Consider the following 24,373-nt stretch of genomic DNA (forward strand, 5'->3'; position numbering starts at 1 on the left):
GACAGACCAGGTATATCTTGTTCGCAGTGCTAGCCTATGGGCCTAACTGTCAAATTATACTCAAGCAAATTACAAATTCTACCCAGCACCAAGTTTCTGAATGCTTGAAAGCACATAGGTGTTAGCAAAGCACAGAAGAAGCATTTTTCCCTGGGAGCTGTCCAAGACTGTACACATGGATTCCAAAATTCTTTTCTCTCTCCAATTACGATGAATTCTGTTTTAGATTTAACTTGTGGGGTTTTGAGCAATGCATGCAGAGAAATTTTGGTTTGGAGCACCTCCAAAAGTTATATGCCATTAATTGCATGGCTATGAAGGATTCTTCAGTTCAACCCTCCAGAGATCTGTTAATTCCATATTTAACAGGCAGACCTGATCGGTCAAGATCAAATATATCTCGCTATAAACATCTGGATTAAGATGATCCTTTTACCTTTTTTTCCAAGTAGCTAATATCAATCTGTTTACCACTGTTGGTAAACTAATCATCTACTTACAACATTTAGATCATGATTCCAGTCTTTCCAGGGTATTGTCAACGAAAGCAATAGTAGGCTAAAATTATAATGCGAGATTTTCTTGCACAGGAGATGCAGCAAAGTTTTTTTAGGAAGATTTTATAAACATATGATAAACCACAAATAACAAATACCAGTGACCTGGATAGATGCAGCCTAACATTGTATAAGAAATGTGGATTTCAGGAGACGGTGTTGGCATTCCTGCTAACTGAATAAAATGAAGAGCTCTCTTTCCTCCGTGTCCATGTACTCTGCTTGCTGGGCAGTTGCTCTTTCTCTGAGGAGACTCAGCCAGAGCAATATGTGTTGTCATTAGGCTGTCAAGAACTGGTTTTGTCACTCACCCTGAACCATGACTAGTGACAAGTCTATTAGGAAAGTGATGCTTGGGTTCTGGCAAGATCTGCCCCAATCATTGGAAAATAATTTCTTCATTTTTCTTTCCTCTCTCTCTCTCTCTCTCTCCTCAGTGCTCTAAGTTCAGATTCTTGGAATAACCCAGTGATGAATACCCTCACCAAAAGCAGATCCTTCACTTCATCCTATTCCCTTTCGGCAGCTAACCATGTAAAGGCTAAAAAGCAGAATCGGCCGGGTAAGTCACTTAATGGGAGGTGAGTTGATGCACACAGCATGTGCAGTCATGGAGTATACAAACACAGTGTCTGGAATAATGAACCCTCAGTTGGACTGGGTTGACTCTTCTAGAAATAAGCCTCGGGGATGGAGCAATAGCACAGCGGGTAGGGCATTTGCCTTGCACACGGGTTCAATTCCAAGCATCCCATATGGTCCCCTCAGTACTGCCGGGGGTAATTCCTCAGTATAGAGCCAGGAGTAACCCCTGTGCATCGCTGGGTGTGACCCAAAAAGCAAAATAAATAAATAAATAAATAAATAAATAAATAAAATAGAAATCAGTCTCAATGATGCACAAATGTCTCCAATTTCCACACTGTAGAATGTAAGAATCACTGTATCACTGTCATCCTGTTGTTCATCGATTTACTCGAGCGGGTGGCAGTAACATCTCCATTCATCCCAAGAACATAGACTCTAATAGAATATAGAATATAGAATCAAATTTTCTATCTTGGTTTACTGGCTGAATAGGAAATGAAGGTTACCAGGAAGGGCAAACTCTGGGAGGATCATCTTATAAAAGCAAAGTGCCAATTTAGGAAATTTCAAGTTTATTTTTAGTACCCATTAAAATTATTTTTCAGGAGTGTGGTGTTTATGTGAATGGAAGGGAAGTGTTTCATTTACTAAACATTAAAACTTGTTCAAAGAAATCTTTGTCATTCCCTTCCTCCCAAATACATATATATTGAGAAGGAAGAAGTATTTAAACATGGAGGAAAAAATAATTCAGGACATTGAGAGCCAAGGCAAATAACCACAAATCAGCAACCAAGAGCCCTCAGAGCGCCATCTTTTGCTTAGATAGGAGCAATAAGTGAATTTGGAGGGGACTTTGCATATCTAGGATCTGCAACTAACCACCACATTAGGAGTTCCAAGCTGGTGTTAGTCCACCCAAGCTTAATTTACTCAACTCATATTGGTTGGGTGTTGCATGGCTCCCATACAGAGCTGGCATCCAGAAAATGGCCATAACTAAGGATAGTCCAGTAGCTCCCCTTGTAAATTCTCACTTGAAGCTCTACAGGAATTGGAAAGAGTCTTTGACTGGTAGCATGCAGCATGATAAAGCCTAAGATTAGGAGGTAAAGACAGGCTTTACATAGGAGAGGGGCTGGAGTGATCGCACAGCGGGTAGGGCATTTGCCTTGAATGTGACCGACCCAAGTTCAATTCCCAGCATCCCATATGGTCCCTTGAGCACCGCCAGGAGTGATTCCTGAGTGCAGAACCAGGAGTAACCCCTGTGCATCACCAGGTGTGACCGAAAAAGCAAAAAAAAAAAAATTATACGGGAGGCTAAAGGAGATCCCAGGCCCAGGACATGTAGAGCAAGGGACTAATGGCCACCTAAGTTAGCAAGCAGAGAGGTGAAAGAGTTATATAGGCCACAGCCAGGTGGGTACAGACCTGAGAACCAGGAAAGGGATTTAGAAATCCAAATATAGAGCCTAAAAAAGTGACAAGATGTGAGGAAAGACTGTCTCGTTGGTTTGGGGTCTGTGCTGATGACAGCAAGAATCCAGTCTCTGCCCGATTCCTCCCTCAGTGTGGCCCCTTCAAGGATTCCAGTTGAGAGCCTCGGGTGTTGACTGGGACCTGTCCTTGGAACGGCCTTAACCACACTGAGTTTTCATCTCCTCCACTGCAAAAAAAATTAAATAAATGAAACAAAAACTCTCTGATGAGAGGCCAGGAACTTCCAGTTTCACTTTTTAACCATCTTCCCGGGGAGTCTCTCAAGATTTTATAGAGGCTCTGGGGGCCATGCTCACTTCTCATTAGACTGCTGTTTTCTTTTTGAAAATCAGCTTTTCTGTTTCTTCTTAGAGAAGCAGGTGAAGCATGGATGCACTGTAGATGACTATCCAGAAGCAGAAATCTCCACAAAGGCCATGTTCTCTGGGGGGTCCTTCCACAACATAGTCTTCACATTCCACAAATGTTTCATGAGAACATCTTGGAAAAAAAAAAAAGCTGTGTTTCACTGTGAGAGGCCCAACTTCCAGAAGCAATTCTCTTGTCAGTGCTTCCATCTGGAAAAGAACATTCAGCATTTTCCTGCCCCTTGCTCGCCCACTCGATATTGTCACTACTCATTAAAACTATCCAGGCTCCCATTTTGCTTAAAATCTCTACTGTTCTGTGTAGGAAGCCACACCTTCAGGAAATATTGTTGTATTGGAATTGCTTCCCTGGGAAAGAAGCTAAGAAAGGTAATCTAGTTTTCTAAAATGAAACTGGTCTTGCCTGCTATTTAGAAAAGTTCATTAAGGGGTATAACTTGGAAGTCATTAAGGGCCTTACAAATAGAAGCAGCAAGCTTTCATCAGAGCCCAGAATGGCACTTAATTGAGATTGCCTTGAGGGCCAGTGCAGATTAGCTGGAACTTCTAGCCAGGTAGGGGAACTCATTTTGAGCACCCCACAAGAAACTCAAGACTTCTGAAATGGTGCTAAAGTAGTCCTAGGTTGGAGGATTCCTCAGCTCCCTACAGAAATAAATGCTGAATATTTGGCGGATAATGTATTGTCCATGAAGGCATACGTGATTCCTGCACATCACGTTCAAATAAATTAGGATTTTGAACCCCGATCACTCTCAAGGTACAAGGCAGATAACCTGCATTGGAGATAACAGGAACGAATGCCACAGAAGGTGTTTGGTTGTTCTACAAAGAAACGAGCAGCTCCCACAATTGAGAGACTTGGATTTCCACTTGAAAGTATGAGATAGATACATTCAAGTTATCATGCCTGACAATTCTATCTGAAATTCTCTGGATGAATAGCTCTCACAATATCTGTATCACAATGGGGGTTATATTCAAAAGCATTTCGCAACAAGTAACAGTCTTGAGAGACACCCATCAGAAATGTGATGGAGGAAATGTGCTGGTCAGTTGAATGATACCTGCTGAAGGACATAATAAGAAGCAGAGAGAAGAAGAGCAAGAAATTCCAAGCCTGTCCCCCTAAGGATGGATGAGAAACCAGAAATAGTTCTAAGGAATAGTTCTAAGACCTCCAGGTAAGGGCCAGAATGATAGTAGAAGAGGTAGGAACTTGCCTTGCATGCTGCCGACCCCAGTTCTATCCCTGGCACCACATATGATCCCCAGAACACCATGGGAGAAATAACAGAGTACAGAGACAGAAATAACTCCTGAGTATTGGTGAGTGTACCCCTCCCAAAAAAAAAGATGAAGAAATTGGGCAGTCAGATCTTAGTGTGTATGTGGAGAATAAGGAACCTGAGCAAAGAAGAAAAACACATCTACATGTGCCACAAAGTAGAGAAACATCATAACACCAAGGACAAAGGCATTGTTAAAGCATCCACAGGGGCCAGAGCAATAGTGGAATAGGTAGAGTGGTGCTGTGCATGTGGCCGACCCAGATTCCATCCCTAGTACACCATATGACCCAATGAGCTCACCCTAAGCACAGAGCCAGGAATAAGTCCCGAGCTCTACTGGGTATGGCCCCCAAAAAACAAAAAAATAAAAAGTGGTAAAATCATCATGAGGGTATGGGGGAAACATATTTTGTTCTCGTGAAAATCAGCCTATCTGAGAACAAAAGGGCCCAAACTAAAGGATGTTGAAGCATCTTAGATTTTTTTTTTTAATCTTCTCAACCGCAAATTGTGTGCCTAGCAAATCTTCTTTGTGAGATTAAGAGCTCAAGACATTTTCAGTTAAGAAAAAACTTTGCCATCCACTGAACTATCACTAAAGGAATTTATGATGTCTGTACTCTAGAAAGAAAAAGAAAAGGGGGTAATATCAGAAGGAAGTCAGGAAGTCTGGGGACCAATAAAACTAGTCAATAAATAAATTGGAAAACTTTGAGGCAATCCAAATAAACATTTCATGCATAAATAATAAAGTTTGTGGGTATTTTTAAAAGACATTTTAAGGACAAATTAAAAGAACAGACAATAATAATATGAAACAAAAAGTGATAAAATATGAATTTAAGTGTTCTATGTTGTTGTGTAACTCAGTAAAGAGGTTCAGATGATGAAACAGCAGAGACACATTAAACAACTTGCCAAGATCTCACAGTAAGTCCTGAGTTCTTTCTCTTGTCCTAATGACTTCATACTAGAAAAAATTGAAGACAACAAATTGAGATCATTAAAAATGCTTTTTTCCCCTTTCTTCTTGAGTGTAGGCGTATGGCCTGGGGGCCGACGGGGTGGGACACCAGATTTTTCTTAGGACTGTTGGATTCTTGCAGGTAACCCCAGTGAATGTCTTCTCACCATAATTTTCACTTGTCCTACTTTATCATAGTTATTATTTAATAAAAAATAATAACTGGAGCGATAGCACAGTGGGTAGGGCTTTTGCCTTGCACCTGGCTGATCCAGGTTTGATTCCTCCATCCCTCTCGGCAAGCTACTGAGAGTATCCCAGCTACACGGCAGAGCCTGGCAAACTCCCCATGGCGTATTTGATATGCCAAAAACAGTAACAACGGGTCCCACAATGGAGACATTACTGGTGCCCACTTGAGCAAATCAATGAACAATGGGAGGACAGTGCTACAGTGCTATTATTTAAATCATTTTTAAGCTGTTATATTTGGGAGGCTAAGAAATAGGAGAGCTATTAGGGTGCAAACCTAGTAACTTGTGCCCAGTCTGGGTTCAATGCCTAGTACAAAAGATTATCCAGGTACAGTTCTGAAGTCTACTGAGCATCACCCAGTAGCCTAGGTGATTCCCAACACCACAGGGTCTGAGAAACACCATCCTCACATTGGACCACTGTTCATGATTCATGGTTGGCCAAGAATCACCAGTGGGGCTCCCGGACCTTCTGACACCACTTGGGAAATTTCAAAAAATAACTACATGAAATAAAAATGTATTGAACTTTTCACTATTACATGGATTTCTATATTACATTTTAAAAAGGAAGACATGGAGAGACAGAAAATTGGGTCTGTCCATTCTCTTCCCTTCAGTTAAGGACAGAACCAATGCTCCAAGCGTCAAAGACAAGTAGTACACTTTAGTGCCAGGTGTAGATTGGCATGGACTTTTCCCTACTCTTGCCAGGAAGTGCCTAAGCTCTCTCCACCATGGGGTCCCTGGAGGCCCTCTGGTATTTCGTAGAACTGAAGGTTTCCAAAACAACCTGCCTATCCTGACTGACTTCAAGTCAACCAGGCCCCAGACTCTGTACAGAGGCAGGAAAGCACCCACCAAGTTTTAAAAGTTTGACACACAATGTGTTGTTCCCCAAGATCCCGCAGACCTTGACATCTGTTTATAAACCCCATTGCCATGTGCTGACTGGCTGTGGATGTAGAACTGGTGGAACCAACTGTGAGGCCACAGAGTTTTCAGTCAGTGGTATGGAGAGACTCCTTCTGGGGCACAGAGTAAAAAAGTTCTCCAAGTACAAAAGGTGTTCTGAAGAGTCAAATCAGAACAAACAGGCCTATGTGATAGGTAGACACTACCATAAAACAGGTGCTAGCTAGCAACACTTAGACAAGGACCCCTTCCCCAGAAGTTGATCTTTGCTCAAGTGAGCAGTGTGTCCTCCAGCTCAAGGAGTTAAATCAAGCCATTGTTATGCAGTTACTCATATTAAACACTTGGATAGGGCTGGAGTGATAGTTCAGTGGTGCACCACTTGCCTCGCTTGTGATTGACCCTGGTTCGATCCCCAGTACTTCATTCAATCATCTAAACCCTCCAGGAGTGATCCCTGAGCTCAGGCCCTCCCGTTGATTGTCGATTTGCTCGAGCGGGCCCAGTAACGTCTCCATTGGAGACTTTGTTGTTACTGTGTCTGGCATATCGAATACTCTTGGTAGCTTGCCGGGCTCTCAGAGAGGGGCGGAGGAATCGAACTCGGGTCGGCCATGTTGGCCGCTTGTAAGGCGAACACCCTACCCGCTGTGCTATCGCTCCAACCCTGAGCACAGCTGGGCGTGGCCCGCAAACAAGCAATCAAACCAATGAAAGAAGAATAAAATTGCAAGGAGCCCAAGGATTAAAAAACCAGAACAAGAGAGCCAGGTGCAATTTGCATTTTAAAACCTTGCTTTTCCATTTTTATTCACTGGCAGTGTAGTGTTGTCCTTTGTCATTTGCTTTTCAAAGTCCTCTAATTCATAGGATTTACATTCACAGTCAAAGGCTTATAATCCTTACAAGACTTTTTGAATATGGCTACAGTGGCTATCTGTCACCAAATAGTAAAGAAATTTTCCTGTTAAAAACGGTTGGATATGAGGGGCTAGAGAAATAGTACAAGGAACAAGACTCTTGTCTTGAATCCTGCAAACTGGTTTTGAATCCCTGACTCCAAGTATGGGTCCCTCAACACTGCCAAGAATCACTTTTGAGTGCAGAGAATAGTCCCTGAACACCACCAGGTATGGCCCAAAAAACAAAAAATAAAATTTGAAATGAGAGAGAACATCAATGGTGACATTGATTTTTCTTTTCCATTCTGTTATACTTTGATACATTTTCTGTTTGGGGGGGGGCGTGGATATTCATTTGGTCTGTGCATTTTCCTATGGGCATGGAAAGAGACATGTATTTATCAAGCACTCTGCTTCCATTCTTGTTTAATTAGAATTGAACAGGGATTTCTGTAGCATGAAACAGAAGAATTCCTGAAATAGTCTCCCTCTGATATTTTATCAGCAACCTTTGATTGCCCAAAGTTCCTTATATCTTGACATGCAATTTCTCAAGTTATTAGGAGCAAAGAATTAAAGACCTAAGTTACTCAAAGGAGCTAGTATTTTAGATTACTTTCAGTCATATTTTAAATTTGTAATTTTTTAACTTTGGAGACTTTGTTGTTACTGTGTCTGGCATATCGAATACTCTCGGTAGCTTGCCGGGCTCTCCAAGAGGGGCAGAGGAATCGAACTCTGGTCGGCCATGTTGGCTGCGTGCAAGGCAGACGCCCTACCTGCTGTGCTATCAAGACATTACTGGGCCCGCTCGAGCAAATCGATGATCAACGGGAGGGCCTTTAACTTCAGGTATTATAGTACTTAGTATTAGGGCAGTTTGAATGATTTTAATATTTATATCATATGAGTTGGACATCAAAATTAAGCTTAAAATGAAGAAAAACAGATTAGAAAGAATTGCATCTTGCCCTGAATTTGTGTGTGTTTGTGTATGTGTGCGTGTGCAAAAACATGAATACGCATATAAAATTAGATGACATCTGAGGCCATAAACTTTACCTGTCTCATTTTAACATGAATAAACATTTAAAATTTAAATATCTTGGAAATAGTTTTTGAAGACTTACAAGATTATTTCCCCGATTTGTGTATATCCCAATTCTTTGTCTGAAATCATGGATATATTTATCATCAGTCCTTTCTAGAAAGTACCTATTTGTTTACTATTCACTTACTTCATACATACCAAATCTTCATTTATAATCTTTTCTGCTTTCAAATGAACTAGGACTTATCACTTATCACTTAACTTCCCGTTAGTCGTCGATTTGCTCGAGCGGGCGCCAGTAACGTCTCCATTTGTCCCTGTCGCGTGCTAGTGTAGCCCAATGGCATCTCTTCGCTCCGGGAACATGGAGGGCCTCAAACCGATCGTTCATGATCTTGACAAAGAAGTCTGACCATCTGGTAGGTGGGCGGCCACGCGGTCTCTTGACATCCCGTGGAATCCAATCAGTAACAGCTCTAGTCCAACGGTCGTCTTTAAATCTCATTACGTGACCAGCCCATCTGATTTTCGACACCTTGGCAAATGAGACAGCGTCCCTGATCCTTGATCGTCCACAGATGTCAGAACTCCGGATTCTCTCTCTCATTTGAGTGAAACGTGATATTCCAAGCATAGCTCTTTCTATTCTTCTTTGGGAGACCTGAATGGCGTTCTCATCTTGTTTGCGTAGGGCCCAGGTCTCTGAGGCATATGTTAATGCAGGAAGAACAGTGGAATCAAAGAGATGTGCCCGGAGCCGGAGGTTCTTCGTCCTCTTAGCTATTTCTTCGACGTTCTTGAAGGCGTTCCAAGCCGCTCTCTTCCTCCTGCGCAGCTCGGGTGCCAGGTCATTTGTCATGTTGACCTCTCGACCTAGGTACACATAGCTGTTGCATTCGGAGATGGTCATTCCATTGAGAGCGAATGGGGCGATCGATCTGCCTATTGTCTGTCATCTACAAGTTGTTCACTCGAGTCATCCTGAATAGGATTGGCAGAACACTAGATGAAGGACAACCATGTGAGCAAGCCAGGTTCCGCAAAGGATTCAGCACCATCGACCATATCCACACGATAACCAAGCTCATTGAGGTTTCTCGGGAGTTCAAGATGCCGCTCTGCTTAATGTTTATTGATTTAAAGAAGGCCTTTGATTCTGTTGAGACGGAAGCGGTCATTGAAGCCCTAGCCAATCAGGGCATTCAAGCCCAATACATCAGGATCCTCCGTGAGCTGTATTGCGGATTCACTACCAGGATCTCACCATTCTACAAAGAAGTGATCGTTGATGTCAAGAGAGGGGTGCGGCAGGGTGATACCATTTCACCGAACTAGGACTTATGAAACAGAAAATGGGTTTACGCACTCACCTTGCCTGCAGCCTGCTTGTTCAGGCACCTCTGGAACATTCCCTGGGCACCACATGGAATGACAAAAATTAAAATATTCAAGTGAGGGGCTGGATCAATAGCACAGGGATAGGTTGTTTGCCTTGCAAGCGCCCAACCCAGGTTCGATTCCCAGCATCCCATATGGTCCTCCGAGCACCCAGGAGTAATTCCTGAGTGCATGAGCCAGGAGTAACCTCTGTGCAATGCCGGGTATAACCCAAAAAGGAAAAAAAAATTAAAGTGAACCATTGTCATGAAAATATAAGATAGTACTTTGGTTGTAATGTCTGAGCCGAATTAGGTTCCTCCACCTGTCTTGGAGATCCCGGCAATCTACAGAGAGTATGTCATCCACACGGCAAAGCCTGGCTACCCATCACATATTCGATATGCCAAACACAGTAACAACAAGTCTCACAATGGAGATGTTACTGGGCCCACTCAAGCAAAATCAATAAATAACAGGAGGACAGTGACAGTGACAGTGACTTTGGTTGGAAAAAGCAAATATTTATAGGCTTATCCCTTTAGTATCTCACCTGTCACTGTCACTGTTCTCCCATTGTTCATCGATTTGCTCCAGCGGGCCCAGTAACGTCTCCATTGTGAGACTTGTTACTGTGTTTGGCATATCCAATGCATCACGGGGAACTTGCCAGGCTTTGCCATGTGGGTGAGATGCTCTCAGTAGTTTTCCAGGCTCTCCGAGAGGGACGGAGGAATCAAACCCAGGTTGGCCAAGTTGGCAATGTGCAAGGCAGACACCCTACTGCTGTGCTATCACTCCAACCCATTATTATCTCACCTACAGAGTAAAAATTCTCCTGCTTTTCATGGTGATTGTTGGTTGAACAAACCATTGAGATATGGAAAAGGATTCCCAGTTTGATCATTTTATTTCCTTTATTTTATAAAGTCATGGAAATTGAGTTATAAGATGTCAAAAATAATTTTTTATTAGAACACTGTCGTTTACAAAGTTGCTCATAATAGAGTTGTTTTAAGTACACAGTGTCCTACCACCAGTGCCCCCTTTCCTCTGCCAGTGTCCCCGGGTTCCATCCTACCACCCAGCCTAATTAATTAACTAATTAGTTAATTAGGCATATAACTAATTTATTTCCTGTCACTTGAGCAAAACTTAAGAGAATGACATGTTCTCTAAACTTTCCATTAGTATTTAGATGGGAACCTGGAGTCACACAGTTGTGAGTTGATGAAAAACAATTAAAAAGCTGTTTACCCAGGCCAGAACAGTGGGTTGGGCATTTTCCTTGCATGTGACTGACCTGAGTTTCATTCCCAGCCTCCCATATGGTCTGTCACACACCACCAGGAGTAATTCCTAAGGGCAGAGCCAGTAGTAACCCCCTGAGCACAGCTAGGTAAGGCTCCCAAACTAACAACTGTAGCACTGTCACTGTCCTCCCGTTGTTCATCGATTTGCTCGAGCAGGCCCAGTAACATCTCCCTTGTGAGACTTGTTATTACTATGTTTTGGCATATCGAATACATCATGGAGAACTTTCCAGGCTTTTCTGTGTGGGCAAGATACTCTCAGTACCTTGCTGTGCTCTCCGAGAGGGGCGGAGGAATTGAATGTGGGTCGGCCCAGCTAGCCGCTTGCAAGGCAAATGCCCTACCCACAGTACTGCCAGTCCAGTTTAAAACAACAAATAATTATTTCATATTATTTTGGTCCAAAAGACTGTACTGCATCAGGTGAAGGTTTATCACTGTCTTGGGTAAAATTGCTCAATCTCTCAATGGACGTAGAAATCACAGTAAACCTGGAAGTCTTCTGTACTCCTGCCATGGCCATGGATCACACTTTCCGTGGCCTCTTGAATCACAGTGGGTAGAGAAGCCACGTTCACCCAGAGGATTGCACACCCCCAGGCTTCTATGTTCTCTCACTGAGACCCCGAAGAAGGTCACTTGACCTCTCAGGGCCTAGGGATTAGTCTATGGTTAGTCTATGGTTAGTCTATGGTTAGTCTATGGATTGAGATTCCAGCATCAGACTATGGAGAAGAGAGTCTGGCTACATCCTGCCTGGCCTGAGAGGCCTCAGCTTTTAAAACAAAACTGAGACTAAGGAGAGGGGCAAGTGGCATCACGGCAGGGAAGGGCTGTGGACCCCAGGGGTCTGCGTTAATGTTGAAACCTCATGCCCATAAAACCCTACCAGTACTGCAAATCACTGTACTTAAAACTTAGAAAGAAATCAGAAAAACTTTACATAAAAATTTAAAATAACCTTGTTATGGAACTGCAGTAAGAACATAGGCCAGAATTAGTGATGTGTCGCAAAATATTCCAAATAGCATTGAGCATAATTTCTCCATTTTGTGTCCTTTACAGAAATAGTAATGTCCGAAGAATTTATGCTGGTGTTAAGGACATCTTGTCCAATAAATTTTTTTATTCCAGTCATTTCTTAATTCCAGTCCAAAAATGTAAAAATCAACTATGGCCAGAGAGAGAGAGACAGAGAGAGAGAGAAAGTTTCCACAGCAGGTAGGGCACTTGCCAGGCACATGGGCACATGGTCACCCCAGGCTTGATTCTTGGCTCTGCAGAGGGTCCAGGAGTGAGCCCTGAGCATGGCCATGTGTTGCCCCCAAACAAGGATGCCAACAAGGAAACAGCAGTGCACAGCCCTTCCACAAGCTCTTGCTCCTGGCAGTGGACTCTGCGTGTGATGAAGATGCCTGAGAAAACAGGATGTTGTGAAGCAGATGAGGGTTAGATGGCTCTCCAGGCTGTGATCATTGCTGGGCGTTCCTCCCCTGGAAGGGCTGAGAAACAGTAAAGAATAAGAATGTTAGTGATTTTATTCTCCTGACTCTACAGTAGGGTGTTTGGACATGGAAGAAGATGCCTGGTGGGTGCACAGGTGCCCACAAGTCATTTCTTCCTTCTTTTTCCTTCCAGCCCTGGCTGCCTTGGCTAGGGATGGGAGAAAGTCTTCCAAGGCTGTATTTTCTGTTTTACAACCTCGGCCCCTTCAAGTCCCAGCTCCATCTTCAGCTGGGTCCATGTGTCCATACTTCCTGTTTCGGCCTCAGGCCTGTCTTTGATCTGCTGCCCAAGGGACGGCGTCTTGAACTGTTTCCTGCACAACGGATGCCATCCCAAGTGCTCGCACACACCCAACACTAAAGAGGAATTTCTTGCTTCCCCAAGCGAGTGGCCCCTCAACCATTTGGTTTCTTTCATGAGAGCTTGTCAACACCGGATGCCGCAAACAACAGTCACTGCTCCTGAGTTGCTAAACATGCACCCGTCAGTGCAGGCGAGTCCATGAGTCTGTTCTAGCCCTTTCCGTCTCGTAAGAAGAACCAGAAGGAAAACAAAACTGGGATGAGGCTGTCACCTCCTCCCCGCCTGCAGTGACTGCAGCACACCCAGGCTCGCTCCGGATCTGTCAGCATATTCCCACCGGGTTCCTCTGGATGATTCACTTGGCCTATGCATGGCTCACTGTGGAGACGCCTGCCCAGTTCAGCCTGTGTCCAGATGGAGGGGGGCAGGGGCAGCGGCCCCGAGGGCGCCTCAGCCTCCCGGGTCCTTCGGGAGTGGAAAGAGGAAGTTTTCATTTCAGAGACGTGTCAGTGTCCTGACTTGCTCCCCCTTCCTTTCTTCCTCAGGTGCCCTCGTGAAAATTTCGCCTCTTTCCTCCCCCTCCTCCTCGCCTCTGCAAGGGACACCGGCCAGTAGCCCGGTCAGCAAAATTTCGGCAGTGCAGTTTCCAGAATCTGCAGACACAACTGCCAAAGGAGGCCTGGGCTCCCACAGAGCCTTGACTTACACTCAGAGCGCCCCAGACCTGCTGCCCCCGCTCCTGACGCCACCTGCATTATGTAGCAGGTAAGGACCGAGGCAGGGAGTGGACAACAGAATTCATCTCGGGTTTTCCCTGAATAACACCACCTCCAAGGCCACCCAGCAGTGCTGAGGTGTGCCGGAATAGTTGGCGAAGTACAGGATAATGTGATCTGTGTTGCCCGGGCTGTAATAGAAATTCTTTCTGTTCAGTGGTTTTCTATTACTAGACCGTTTTGAGTCCTTATGGCCCCAACACAGCTGATCCTTGGGGATAATATAAAATAACTATGTTTTTCCCTCCTAGCTGGTTGAGACTGCATTAGACAGGTAATGCCAAAACTATATCAAGTCATGGATACAATTTGATACTTTATCGGAATACTATGCCTCTCTCAGGAGGTTGCATTGACTGAAAGGTATTTCATCCTAAATTTGTTAAGTCTTCACTTTTTTTTTTCATCCCCACCTTGCTTTCTCATTATGGCTGGACTCAAATGGGCCCCTGGAATTAACTCAGAAATTGCTTTTACTACTCTGTCTTGTTGGAATAGAATTACAAGGCAGGGAATTAGGAAAATGGGCCTTCCTGGAGAGAGTAGTTATTTTGCTAATGTTGTCACTAAGAAAGAAAGGGCCCTTCTTATAGATTAACATATCATAGCTGTTCTTTACTAATAGGCTCATCCAAACGAATTGATCTTCAAGCAGAAAAATCATTTTAAAATAGAAGTGTGTTCAACTAGGTATAATCATGAAGTTACCTTAAATCAAATGTTCTCCTACCTGATGTGAAGGGGGGTAAGATTTGAATAAATTAGTTACATGTCGGACTTCTAACATCACATGTAGGTTCACAGACTCAGATCAGTGTGATCCATTTAAACTCACAAATGTTATCTTCAGATGCTTACAAACTCTCTAAGTTAGATATTTTTATCCTGTTTATTATTTCCTCAATAAAAAGTTTTTTAGGGAAAGTTCATCTTTCTTTGCTCAAGGTCAGGTTGGCAAGTTAGTCTAAGAGAGGGAGCAAAAAGGCTGGAGCACATACATTGCATATGGAAGCCCCAGGTCTCATCCCCAACACTACATGGTCCCCTGAGCACTGCACCAGGAGTGACCAACCTCCGAGCAGCAATGAATGCCCAAAAATAAGAACAGAAAATCAACACCCCTCCCCAAGCCAGTCTCTCATCTAGAAGTTACTCTCCAGTTCTCTCTAGGACAGCTTTTTAATAAAATTATTTCTGTGGGCTTCGAATGCCTCTTTCTCCCCCCCCCCCCCCCCGCAGCTCCCCCTGTCCCCACCAAAGAAATCTGTTTTGAGGGGAAGCAGGCATATCAGGTTTCCCTCTTCACCATCAAGACACACATCGCTTTATTAAGCCCCGAGAATCCCAGTAAAAGAAAACCTCCTGATTTTTGTTTCATCCAGTGCTTTCTGAATTTATGTGACCGCAGAACCCGTTTCTTTAGGTTAACACCCAGTAACTGCCCCCGCATCTGGCCCTTGGCAGAGCACCCCTAAGGAACATTCTTTGCGGTGGGATTCCTGGGCCAGAAGGAAGCACAGTGCAACCCAAGCACCTCTGTCTGCAGTATTTCTGGGGAGTCTGGCATGGTGTGGGGTTGAGGGGGGAACTCCCAACTTTGGGGCTGAAGTCCCCCGAGGAAGGGGAGAGAAGTTTCGCAGAATCTAGCCATCATCCTGCTTTCTCTTGCTCTCTCCTCATTGCTGCCATTGTGTATTCTGAGCAGGAACAATGTAATGGGATCTTCACAAAAGAGGTTTGGGAGGAAAACAAGGGGATTTCACTGCCTACTTGTTCAGTCGTGTTTATAAATCCAGTAGTGTGTGTTTTATTTGTTTGGGCTTTATAAATCTATAATTCAAACCATGTTTTATTATTGCCTTCAAGGCAGCCACCCATGTAGACACAGAGAGCTCCAGAAACACACGACTAATTCTTGTGGTTTCCCCCTGTGAACTCACAGGGTTTGGCGTTGAATCACGGGCCCTTGGCTGATGCAGTGTCTATGCAATGAGCTGGGTTTTGGGCCTCAGAGGGAGCAGCTTTAAATTACCACTTTAACTGTTCCCTTTAAGCATATCTTGCAACGAAGAGTCTTGAAATGAATAGACTCTCCCAAGTTTCAGCTGAGAATGTAAGGCCATCTGTTTTTTTTTTTTTTTTTTGCTTTAACCTTGGCCTTTTGAGACCCCAAATCAAATGATGGGATTTTAGAATTAGAAATAGTGTGTTTGTGTGTGCTTTGCCTCTCCCATTCAAGACCACCTTAAAAAGTAAATGGTCTTAGATGATGAGACCCTCTCGCTAAGAAATGCTTATATCCACTGCACATAAAAACCCATTCAGGAAGAAAATGTGGAGATGGTTACTAGATTAAATAACAAACTTCTTTCTTTTTTGGGTGAGTAATCTGTGGGAACATAACAAATAAACAAACACCCTGTGAGACCCCTCAGTAATATTAGACAGAAGGACAGAATCCAGACGCAAATGCAGAATAAAAATCTGACCACCAAGTCTCCAAACAAGATGAATGAGAGAGGAAGCGGCCAGGCCATTAGTGGGGTGGCTGTTTTTAATTTTTTAAATGGTGAAAACTGTTGAGAAAGCAAAAAAATCCCACACTCTCGAATCCTTCTCTGTGAAAGAGTTCTGTCCAGCTCTGGAGAACCTTCCTTTTTCTCTGTAGGCATGAAAGCAGGCACAGTGGGGGTTCACTGGGAAGCTGTTATTGACCTATCACCAGTCAGGTCAGCACCCTGAAGTCACTATTATAAATAAGTAGTAGCCTGTCCCAGATTCCCTAAAGTAATGTCAGATCTTTGCTACTCAGATATGGTCTAGATTCCATGGAGGAGGGTGGAATAGTTATAAATTTTCCTCTTCCTTGTATTGATCATACTGTAAAATGAAATGATACAGATACATAATACTGCCTATTAAACTCCATAAAAATATATATATACACATATTCTATCTATTACTATTCATATACACACATATGCACATGTACTACCTATTAGCATTCATATATACATATGCTTGCACATATATACTACCTATTAGCATTCACATGTACATATATGTGTATATGTATGTATGTATGTACATATATGTGTACATGTGTGTAATATATGTACATATATGTACATGTGTATATGTATACTGCCTAGCTGCATCATACATATGCATATACTGCCCACTGGAATCCACATATACGTATATGCATATATATATACTGCCTGTTCACATCATATATAAACACATATTCTGCCTAATAGCATCCATATACACATGTACTATTTATAAGCATCCACATATACAGATATACAAATATAATGCCTATTATATTCCATGTATATATATATACACTGCTTATAACATCCATTATACATATATACATATGCACCTATACTGCCTGTTAGCATATCTATATAACATACAGATATACTGCCTGTTATCATCCATGTCCGTATACATATGCATATATGCTGTTGACAACACCCATCGTGTTGCTGAGATCTTTCTCTGTCAAACAAGCCAAAGGAAGAAATACTTGATCGGGTTCTATGAAGCTCACATACGAGTCATGCCTGCCAGGATTGGCACCTCTCACACCTGTTTGTGTTTCTCAGCTGTGGCAGACCCTACTCCCAAGAGAGTCCTGCGGACGAGCCCCTGGAGAGAAGCACTACAGCAATCCGGGCTCCAAGCAGAACAGGTAACTCTCTGGGTTCCGTTCCGTAGAAAAGACATTTTGTTTTCTGATCAAAAATATTACACATCTTCCTGTTGTTGTTTCTTTGAATGGCACTCAATGACACTGTAGGAAATCAAACTTAGCCACAGCAAAACATGGGGAAAATGTTGGTGCAGAACTGCCCAAAATGTTCCAGTACATCTGCCCACAAGTATGTGTGTTTACACAACAGTGAGTATATGTAAATGGGTATGTATCTATGAATACACATGTATTTGAATAAGATACATATGTAATATTTACAACTCTACATTATGGATTGGTTATATTGGGTATTGAGGGTGATTCAGTTTATGTTTCGTATTTTTATTTGTTCTAAGGTCACAGGCAGCAGTGCTTCGGGTTTAGTCCTGGCTCTGCACTCAGGGATCACCCCTGGTAGGACTGGGTATCCATGGGGTGCCAATTATCTTAACCTGAGTCAGCCACATACAAGGCAGATGCCCTCCCAGCTTTACTATGTCTGCCAGTGCTCAGGGCTTACTTCCTGGCTCTGCATTCAGGAATTACTCCTGGCAGGCTGGGAAGACTATATGGGGTGCTGGGGATTGAACCACGGTATCTGCATGCAAGGCAAATGCCCTACCTGCTGTACAAATGCTCCATCTAGATCCATTTAAGATACCCTCAAGAGATTTCCTTTGCAGGCACTAAAAACGGACCATGCATAGACCACTGTAAACTTAAAAAAAATATTTGTTTGTCTGCATTGCAGTTTTATGTAGAAGTTAAGAATGTGAAATTCTTATCATTAATGTTATTGTAAATTATAGTGGCTCTATAAAATTTGGGGAAAATTTTAAAGTGAAAAAAATTGAACATAATCTTTGGAACCCAGATTAGTATCCACAGTCTGTGACCTTATGATTGTCTTTATCTGTGACTCAGTTCCTTCATCTACTACATGAAAACTGGACTGTTGTGAGAATTGGATTATTTAATCCAGAAAAAGCACTTATTGTAATATCTGGATCACTATAAGGAATATTTGTTGCTCTTAGTATAATCATTATTATTTTTATTGCTGCAATTGTATGGCTATCTTCTTGTTAGTACTAAGAGGTGAAAAGGTAGGAAAGAATTTCACAGATGCCTATAGGTGATAGAGTTGTCTGTGACTCGTAATTACCTGCTCCAGGGTTTCCTGTGTAAAATTCATAAACACTGATGATTTGCCTGAGAACTGTGTGCCTGGAGGCAGAGGGAAAGAAAAATCAAACAAATTTTTAAGAACTCAAGAGAAAATTCAGAAATTTTTGAGTGGCCTTATCTGCTGGTATAATACCCTGAGAACTTAAAATATGTCTTTCACTCTGTCTCAGGCCTTCTCTGATTCAGTAGAAATGAGAGGGAAGGGATTTCTGTCCCTATCATCTCTATTGTTTTGTGCAGAACTATGGCCTCTGAGTGCGTTTTTTTTTTCCTATCAATTCTAGGACTGAACTTGGCAACTAGCTTTTCACTCCGTGTCTTATCCTAATATAGAGGTATTACATGAGAAAGAAGGTTAGATTCTTTGAAATGTCCTAGAAGATAATCCTAATTAGGATAAGCTAAATAGTAAAAGTCATGAAAATGCACAACAAACCTGAAATATCCAAAGCAATCTTGGAACTGGAGAACAAAGTTAGAGGAAATATATTACCTGACTTAATTTAAGAATATTACCTGACTTAATCTCATGCCACATCAAGATGAAAAGTATATCAAATGGGGGAAAAAAGACTAGAAAGCTTCAAAATGGATTCATGACTCCATGACCACAGAATCTCTTCAGGAAGGCCAGAACAAGCCAGTAGAGTTTGTGAAAAAATTAATTTTGCCCTTACTTATTACCATATAAAACATTCCAGGATGGGGCATAGACATAAGGAATGCACAAGCTAAAACAATAAAAGTTCTCAAGGTATCTGTGTAATTTAGGAGAATAAAAAGAATTGTATAGGGCACTAGAAAGCAATTACCTTAAACGAAAATAATGACAAAACTAGGCTTCTTCAAAAGCAGTAAACATGAATTTGTGTTAGCCTGCCTGAGTTCAGTCGCCAGCCTTCGGACAGAGGAGATAGCTCAGAGGCTGGGGCTCAGGCTGTGCAGATGGTCCCATCCCCAATCTTGCAGGCACCGTAGCCCCCAAGCACTGTACATGTGTCCTCCAAGACAGCGTCCCACCTCCCTGGCTTCCACTACTTCCATCCATTCCACCCTCCGTTTCTTCCCTGTAAAGTAAAGGTGATGTGGTGGCAGTACACAAATCTCTGCCTCGGTGTTGTTGGGAGAATGAAGCATTAGTAAAAATGATTGAAGTTACTTCAACCGTGGGAAGCTTCTTGAGACCTCTTCCAGGACTACGTTCTTCACAAGCTTGGCAGTTTCTGTTTGGTCCTCTTTAGAGACCTGCTGGCAGCCTCTCACCGGTCCTTTCGTTTGTGCATTTATGTACTGCCTAGAACGGGAGGAACTCAGGAGAAAGGCAGTTGCAGAGACCTAGCACACAGTCTGGGACGAGCACGAGTGCTTATAGACACATCCTCTTGCTTGACATTCTAGAGACCATTTTGTTCTTAACTATTGACTCAGTTTCTACCTCACATGTGCTCTAAAATTAGTGTATTAGCCCGTTGGTGGTAGGGAAAGACTCTGTGTGTGTGTGTGTGTGTGAGTGTGTGTGTGTGTGTGTGTGTGGTTCCTGCCTGCACAGCAAAGCCTGGCAAGCTACCCGTGAGAAATTTGATATGCCAAAAACAATAACAAGAAGTCTCACTATGGAGACATTACTGGTGCCTGCTCGAGCAAATCGATGAACAACGGGAGGACAGTTTTACAGTGCTATGTATAAAACATGTATTTATTAATATATAAATATATAGAGAGGTAGTTATATAAATAAATATAAAATAAACATGTACATAAATATATATTTATTTATATATTTATAAATAGATATTTATTTATAATATTTATTATATGTTTATGTAGCACTGTTGTACTGTCCTCCCCATTGTTCATCGATTTGCTCGAGCGGGCACCAGTAATGTCTCACAAGTTGTGAGACTTGTTGTTACTGGTTTTGGCATATTGAATACGTCACAGAGAGCTTGCCAGGCTTTGCCATGCAGGTGAGATACTCTTGGTGGCTTGCCTGGAACCTCTGAGAGGGGTGGAGGAATCGAACCCGAGTGGGCCATTTTGACCGTGTGCAAGGCAAACATCTTACCGGCTGTAATATGGCTCCATAAATATTTCTATTTATATATTATATATTCACGTATAATATACATTTGTGTACGTACGTATGTTTTTGGGAAGGGAATGTGCACAGAGACAAAGGAAATAATAAAGTCCTAATTTTTTTTAAACATGAACTCTTTAACACTGTTATTGAGGAAAGATTGAATTTCATAAACATCGGAGATCATAGTCTATTTTATTGAATTTTAAAATGCGTGCTTTCTCCTACCCACCAATTGTATAATCTTGTAGAGTCTTATAAAGATCTGATAGTCTCCTAAATACTGCATTTACGTATTGTCAGGGTATTCTGTCCAAGGGGACCACTTTTTTCACTGCACGTGTCACGAGAAGGTCTTCTCTCTCAATTGCAGATGACACAGCGCAAGTTACCTCTGACTATGAAACCAACAACAACAGCGATAGCAGTGATATCGTACAGAATGAAGACGAGGCCGAGTGCGCCAGAGAGCCCCTGAGGAAAGCATCTCCCTGCAGTTCCTACACACCTGAGACCATGATGTTCCTAGTAAGCCCATACCTCTTAGCTCGTCTTACAGTGCAGAAATCAACTTTTCCATGGGGATTGACTTAGGCATTCTTGTGCATCCTTGTGAGATGTGAATATATATCCCTTGGCTTCCACGTGTGTTTTAGCCTCTCCATATGTAGCGGCATAATTTTTCTCTATCTAAGACTTAGGGATTACTTGGACAGTTCTATTGTCTAGTGACTTGAAATTTAAGTGTCCTTCTCCACAAAGGAGTCTGGGTATTTCTAAATTTACAAGTATGAATATGCATAGGAGAAATGCATCATTTCACTCCGTAATTCAATATTTCATAGTAATCTATCAAAAGCAGTGAAATGTGTTGGTTTTCTTAGGATTTCCACTGATTTTTAGCCTTGATGTTGTAAGTGAGCTACTACTTAGCATGTTATGTTGCAGCAGGTTTCTGGTGATGATGGTCCACAAGTTATGCACCCAAATAATGGAAAGTTGTCTGATTCTCAGTTATTGCTACACTCATTGTTCTTTTGCCTAACTGGCCATTTCTACTTCTCAACCAAGTGATGACCAGATAACACGTGTCTCCTTATCACCATTCTCTTTATTTTCTAGTTTTTTTGGTAAATGGTTTCTCGTGGATTTTCTCATCTGGGACTCATTATGAAATGTCTTTACATTTAGATGCAAAACTCTTCAGTACATCAGCTAAATTAAAATCCCAGGGAAGGATAGCAGCTATTAGGATCCCGGGATTCCTACTGATTTTCCAGCAATAATGCAAACCCAGCCAAGTATCTTGGGGCGCTTCACTCCCACTCCATCAGCCCCTTCATTGGTTTCTGTTGAGCGTATAAAATAATTAAGGAAAGCCTCAACCCAGAAAATGTAAATGAACATATACCGAGATCAATTTACATGCAGTTTTAGAGGGTTCCACAATTCTCATATATTTACTTAAGAACATTGTGGAAATTTATAGAAGAAAGATGGGTTTTTTCCCTGCTACTGTAGCAAGTATTACCTAGTGACAGATAAGAACCCATATTTCTAGAGCTCATGACTTTTAAAATGGCAGCAGTGAGCTCATTTGAGGCTAATGTCTCTGTCATCTTGATTTGAGAGGCAGGAACTGGGGTTTGGGGAGATGCATAGGAGCCCATACAGTGCTGGAATTGGATTGAGGCTGACCACAGGCAACTCCTGTTCTTTGTAGGACTTCGATTTCTTTTTTAAAGAATCAGATTTACCCTAAGGATAGTAGATACACGGGACAGGAAGATTGCTCCCTAGCTGGAAGCCTGCCTCATGAGCAAAGGGGAGAAGCAGCTGGAATAGAGAAGGGATCACTAAGAAAATGATGGCTGGAGGAACCAGTCGGGATGGGAGATGTGTGCTGAAAGTGGACCAAACATGATAATCTCTCAATATCTGCATTTCAAACTATAATGCCCCAAAGTAGAGAGATATTATGGGGAATAATGTCTGCCATGGAGGCAGGGGGAGGGTGGGAAAGGGGGCTTATACTGGGGATATTGGTGGTGGGGAATGTGCACTGGTGGAGGGATGGGTATTTGATCATTGTGTGATTGTAACCCAAACATGAAAGCTTGTAACTATGTCACAGTGATTCAATAAAATTTTTTAAAAAGAGGGAGAATATTGGCACTGCAAATCTAAAGTATTATAAAAATAAAATTTGTGATGAAACTGTAAAAAGAAAATCAGATTTACTCTGACGTCTCACATTATTTACTAGTGACAAATCAGTTAAATTGAATTTATTGAAACATAAATTCCTTTACAGAAAAATCTGTAATATGTTCAAATATGTTCACCTTCATTGCAGGATAAACCAATTCTTGCACCCGAACCTCTTGTCATGGATAACTTGGACTCAATTATGGAACAACTAAATACTTGGAATTTTCCCATTTTTGATTTGGTGGAAAAAATAGGGAAAAAATGTGGTCGTATTCTTAGTCAGGTAAGAAATCAATTCCTACATATGACTTGAAAGGGGCTCTTGGGACCAGATGTGATGCTGGGAATCAAACCCAGGTCAGGCATGTGCAGGGTGAGCATCAGGCTCTCTGCCCTATTCCTCTGTCTCCCTGTTGTGATGTTGTAACAGAGATTTCCTCTGATGTATGGAGTAGAACCAGTATAACTGTGATTTCCAGTTTTTTCCAGGAAACATTTATGGCCCCATAAAATCTGGGTGCTAAACTCTTATTGAAATCTTAAGTGAATTAGGTAGGTAGTTTTTCTTTTCTTTTCTTTTCTTTCTTTCTTTCTTTTTTCTTTCTTTCTTTAAGTAAAAACAGATTTTATTTGAAAGTTTAGAAGGGGGAAGGAGAGGAGAGAAAGTGAGAGAGAATAATGTGCTCAAGAGAGAATGAGGACTTCTCCAAAGGTTTGAAGGAAAGAAATAGGAGGGTCTTCCCTCCATCATCCCAGTCACAATCTAATGACTCACCCTGCCCTTAAGGAGAAACTTAACATCCCTGCCTTAAAGGAATTCTGCTCTAGTAGATAAGTAGGTCTGGGTCAAAATACTGAAGGCTCTACTTCTTCCATATCAAACATAGGTATGTAAAAGCCATCAGTGGGGTCAGGCCTGGAGCACAAGCTTCTCAGGTTCAGTTCCCAGCATCTCCCAGGCCCTGAGCGGTGCCCACAGGAATTCCCAAGCACCACTCAGATCCATTCTTGAACCAGCACTGCCAGACTTGGCCCCAAAACCAGTCAACGAAGAATAAATGAGTGGTGGGATCTGCCCGTGAAAAATGACTACTGCGTCAGTGCCACCTGCCTCTGCTTGATTCTGCTCAGCCGAGACAACTTCTGTAGACTGGAGCTCAGTCTGTGGAATTCACACACCTTCGGTCTGCCTTTCTCTGCTGTCTCCAGTGTACTGACTGGCGTAATGACACCCAACCCAGCTGGGTCTCACACTTCATATGTCTCCAAATGCTACTTTTGGGAAACCCTAACTGCCTTACAACTCCTGTGACTCTGGAGAATTGATGATTTTTTTTTTTCTTGGAAAAAGGCTTTCTAGGCACCAAAGTATGTACCCTAAGTCGAGACAGAAAAGTCTCACATTGTTTGGACTTGAAAAATATGTCACAGATTGCACCCCTACCCCCATTTAATTTTCTTCGGTGTCACCATTTAATTTTCCCAGTCATTTCTCTTTTACCATATTGAATACTCTCCGTAT

General features: G+C 42.3%; 1 protein-coding gene across 1 annotated transcript in view; it reads left to right on the forward strand.

Moving 5' to 3' along the window:
- The window catches only part of PDE3A (phosphodiesterase 3A), a 299,748-nt gene that overhangs the window by 254,843 nt on the left and 20,532 nt on the right, over nucleotides 1-24,373 (forward strand). The window contains exons 5-9 of the mRNA XM_056134583.1: nucleotides 995-1,119; nucleotides 13,439-13,658; nucleotides 17,284-17,369; nucleotides 21,014-21,168; nucleotides 22,997-23,134. Coding sequence (XP_055990558.1) covers nucleotides 995-1,119; nucleotides 13,439-13,658; nucleotides 17,284-17,369; nucleotides 21,014-21,168; nucleotides 22,997-23,134 — 724 coding nt within the window. The remainder of the gene's footprint in view (nucleotides 1-994; nucleotides 1,120-13,438; nucleotides 13,659-17,283; nucleotides 17,370-21,013; nucleotides 21,169-22,996; nucleotides 23,135-24,373) is intronic.

Source organism: Sorex fumeus, unplaced genomic scaffold (assembly GCF_029834395.1).
Source record: "Sorex fumeus unplaced genomic scaffold, SorFum_2.1 ptg000100l, whole genome shotgun sequence".
Taxonomy (NCBI): Eukaryota; Metazoa; Chordata; class Mammalia; order Eulipotyphla; family Soricidae; genus Sorex; species Sorex fumeus.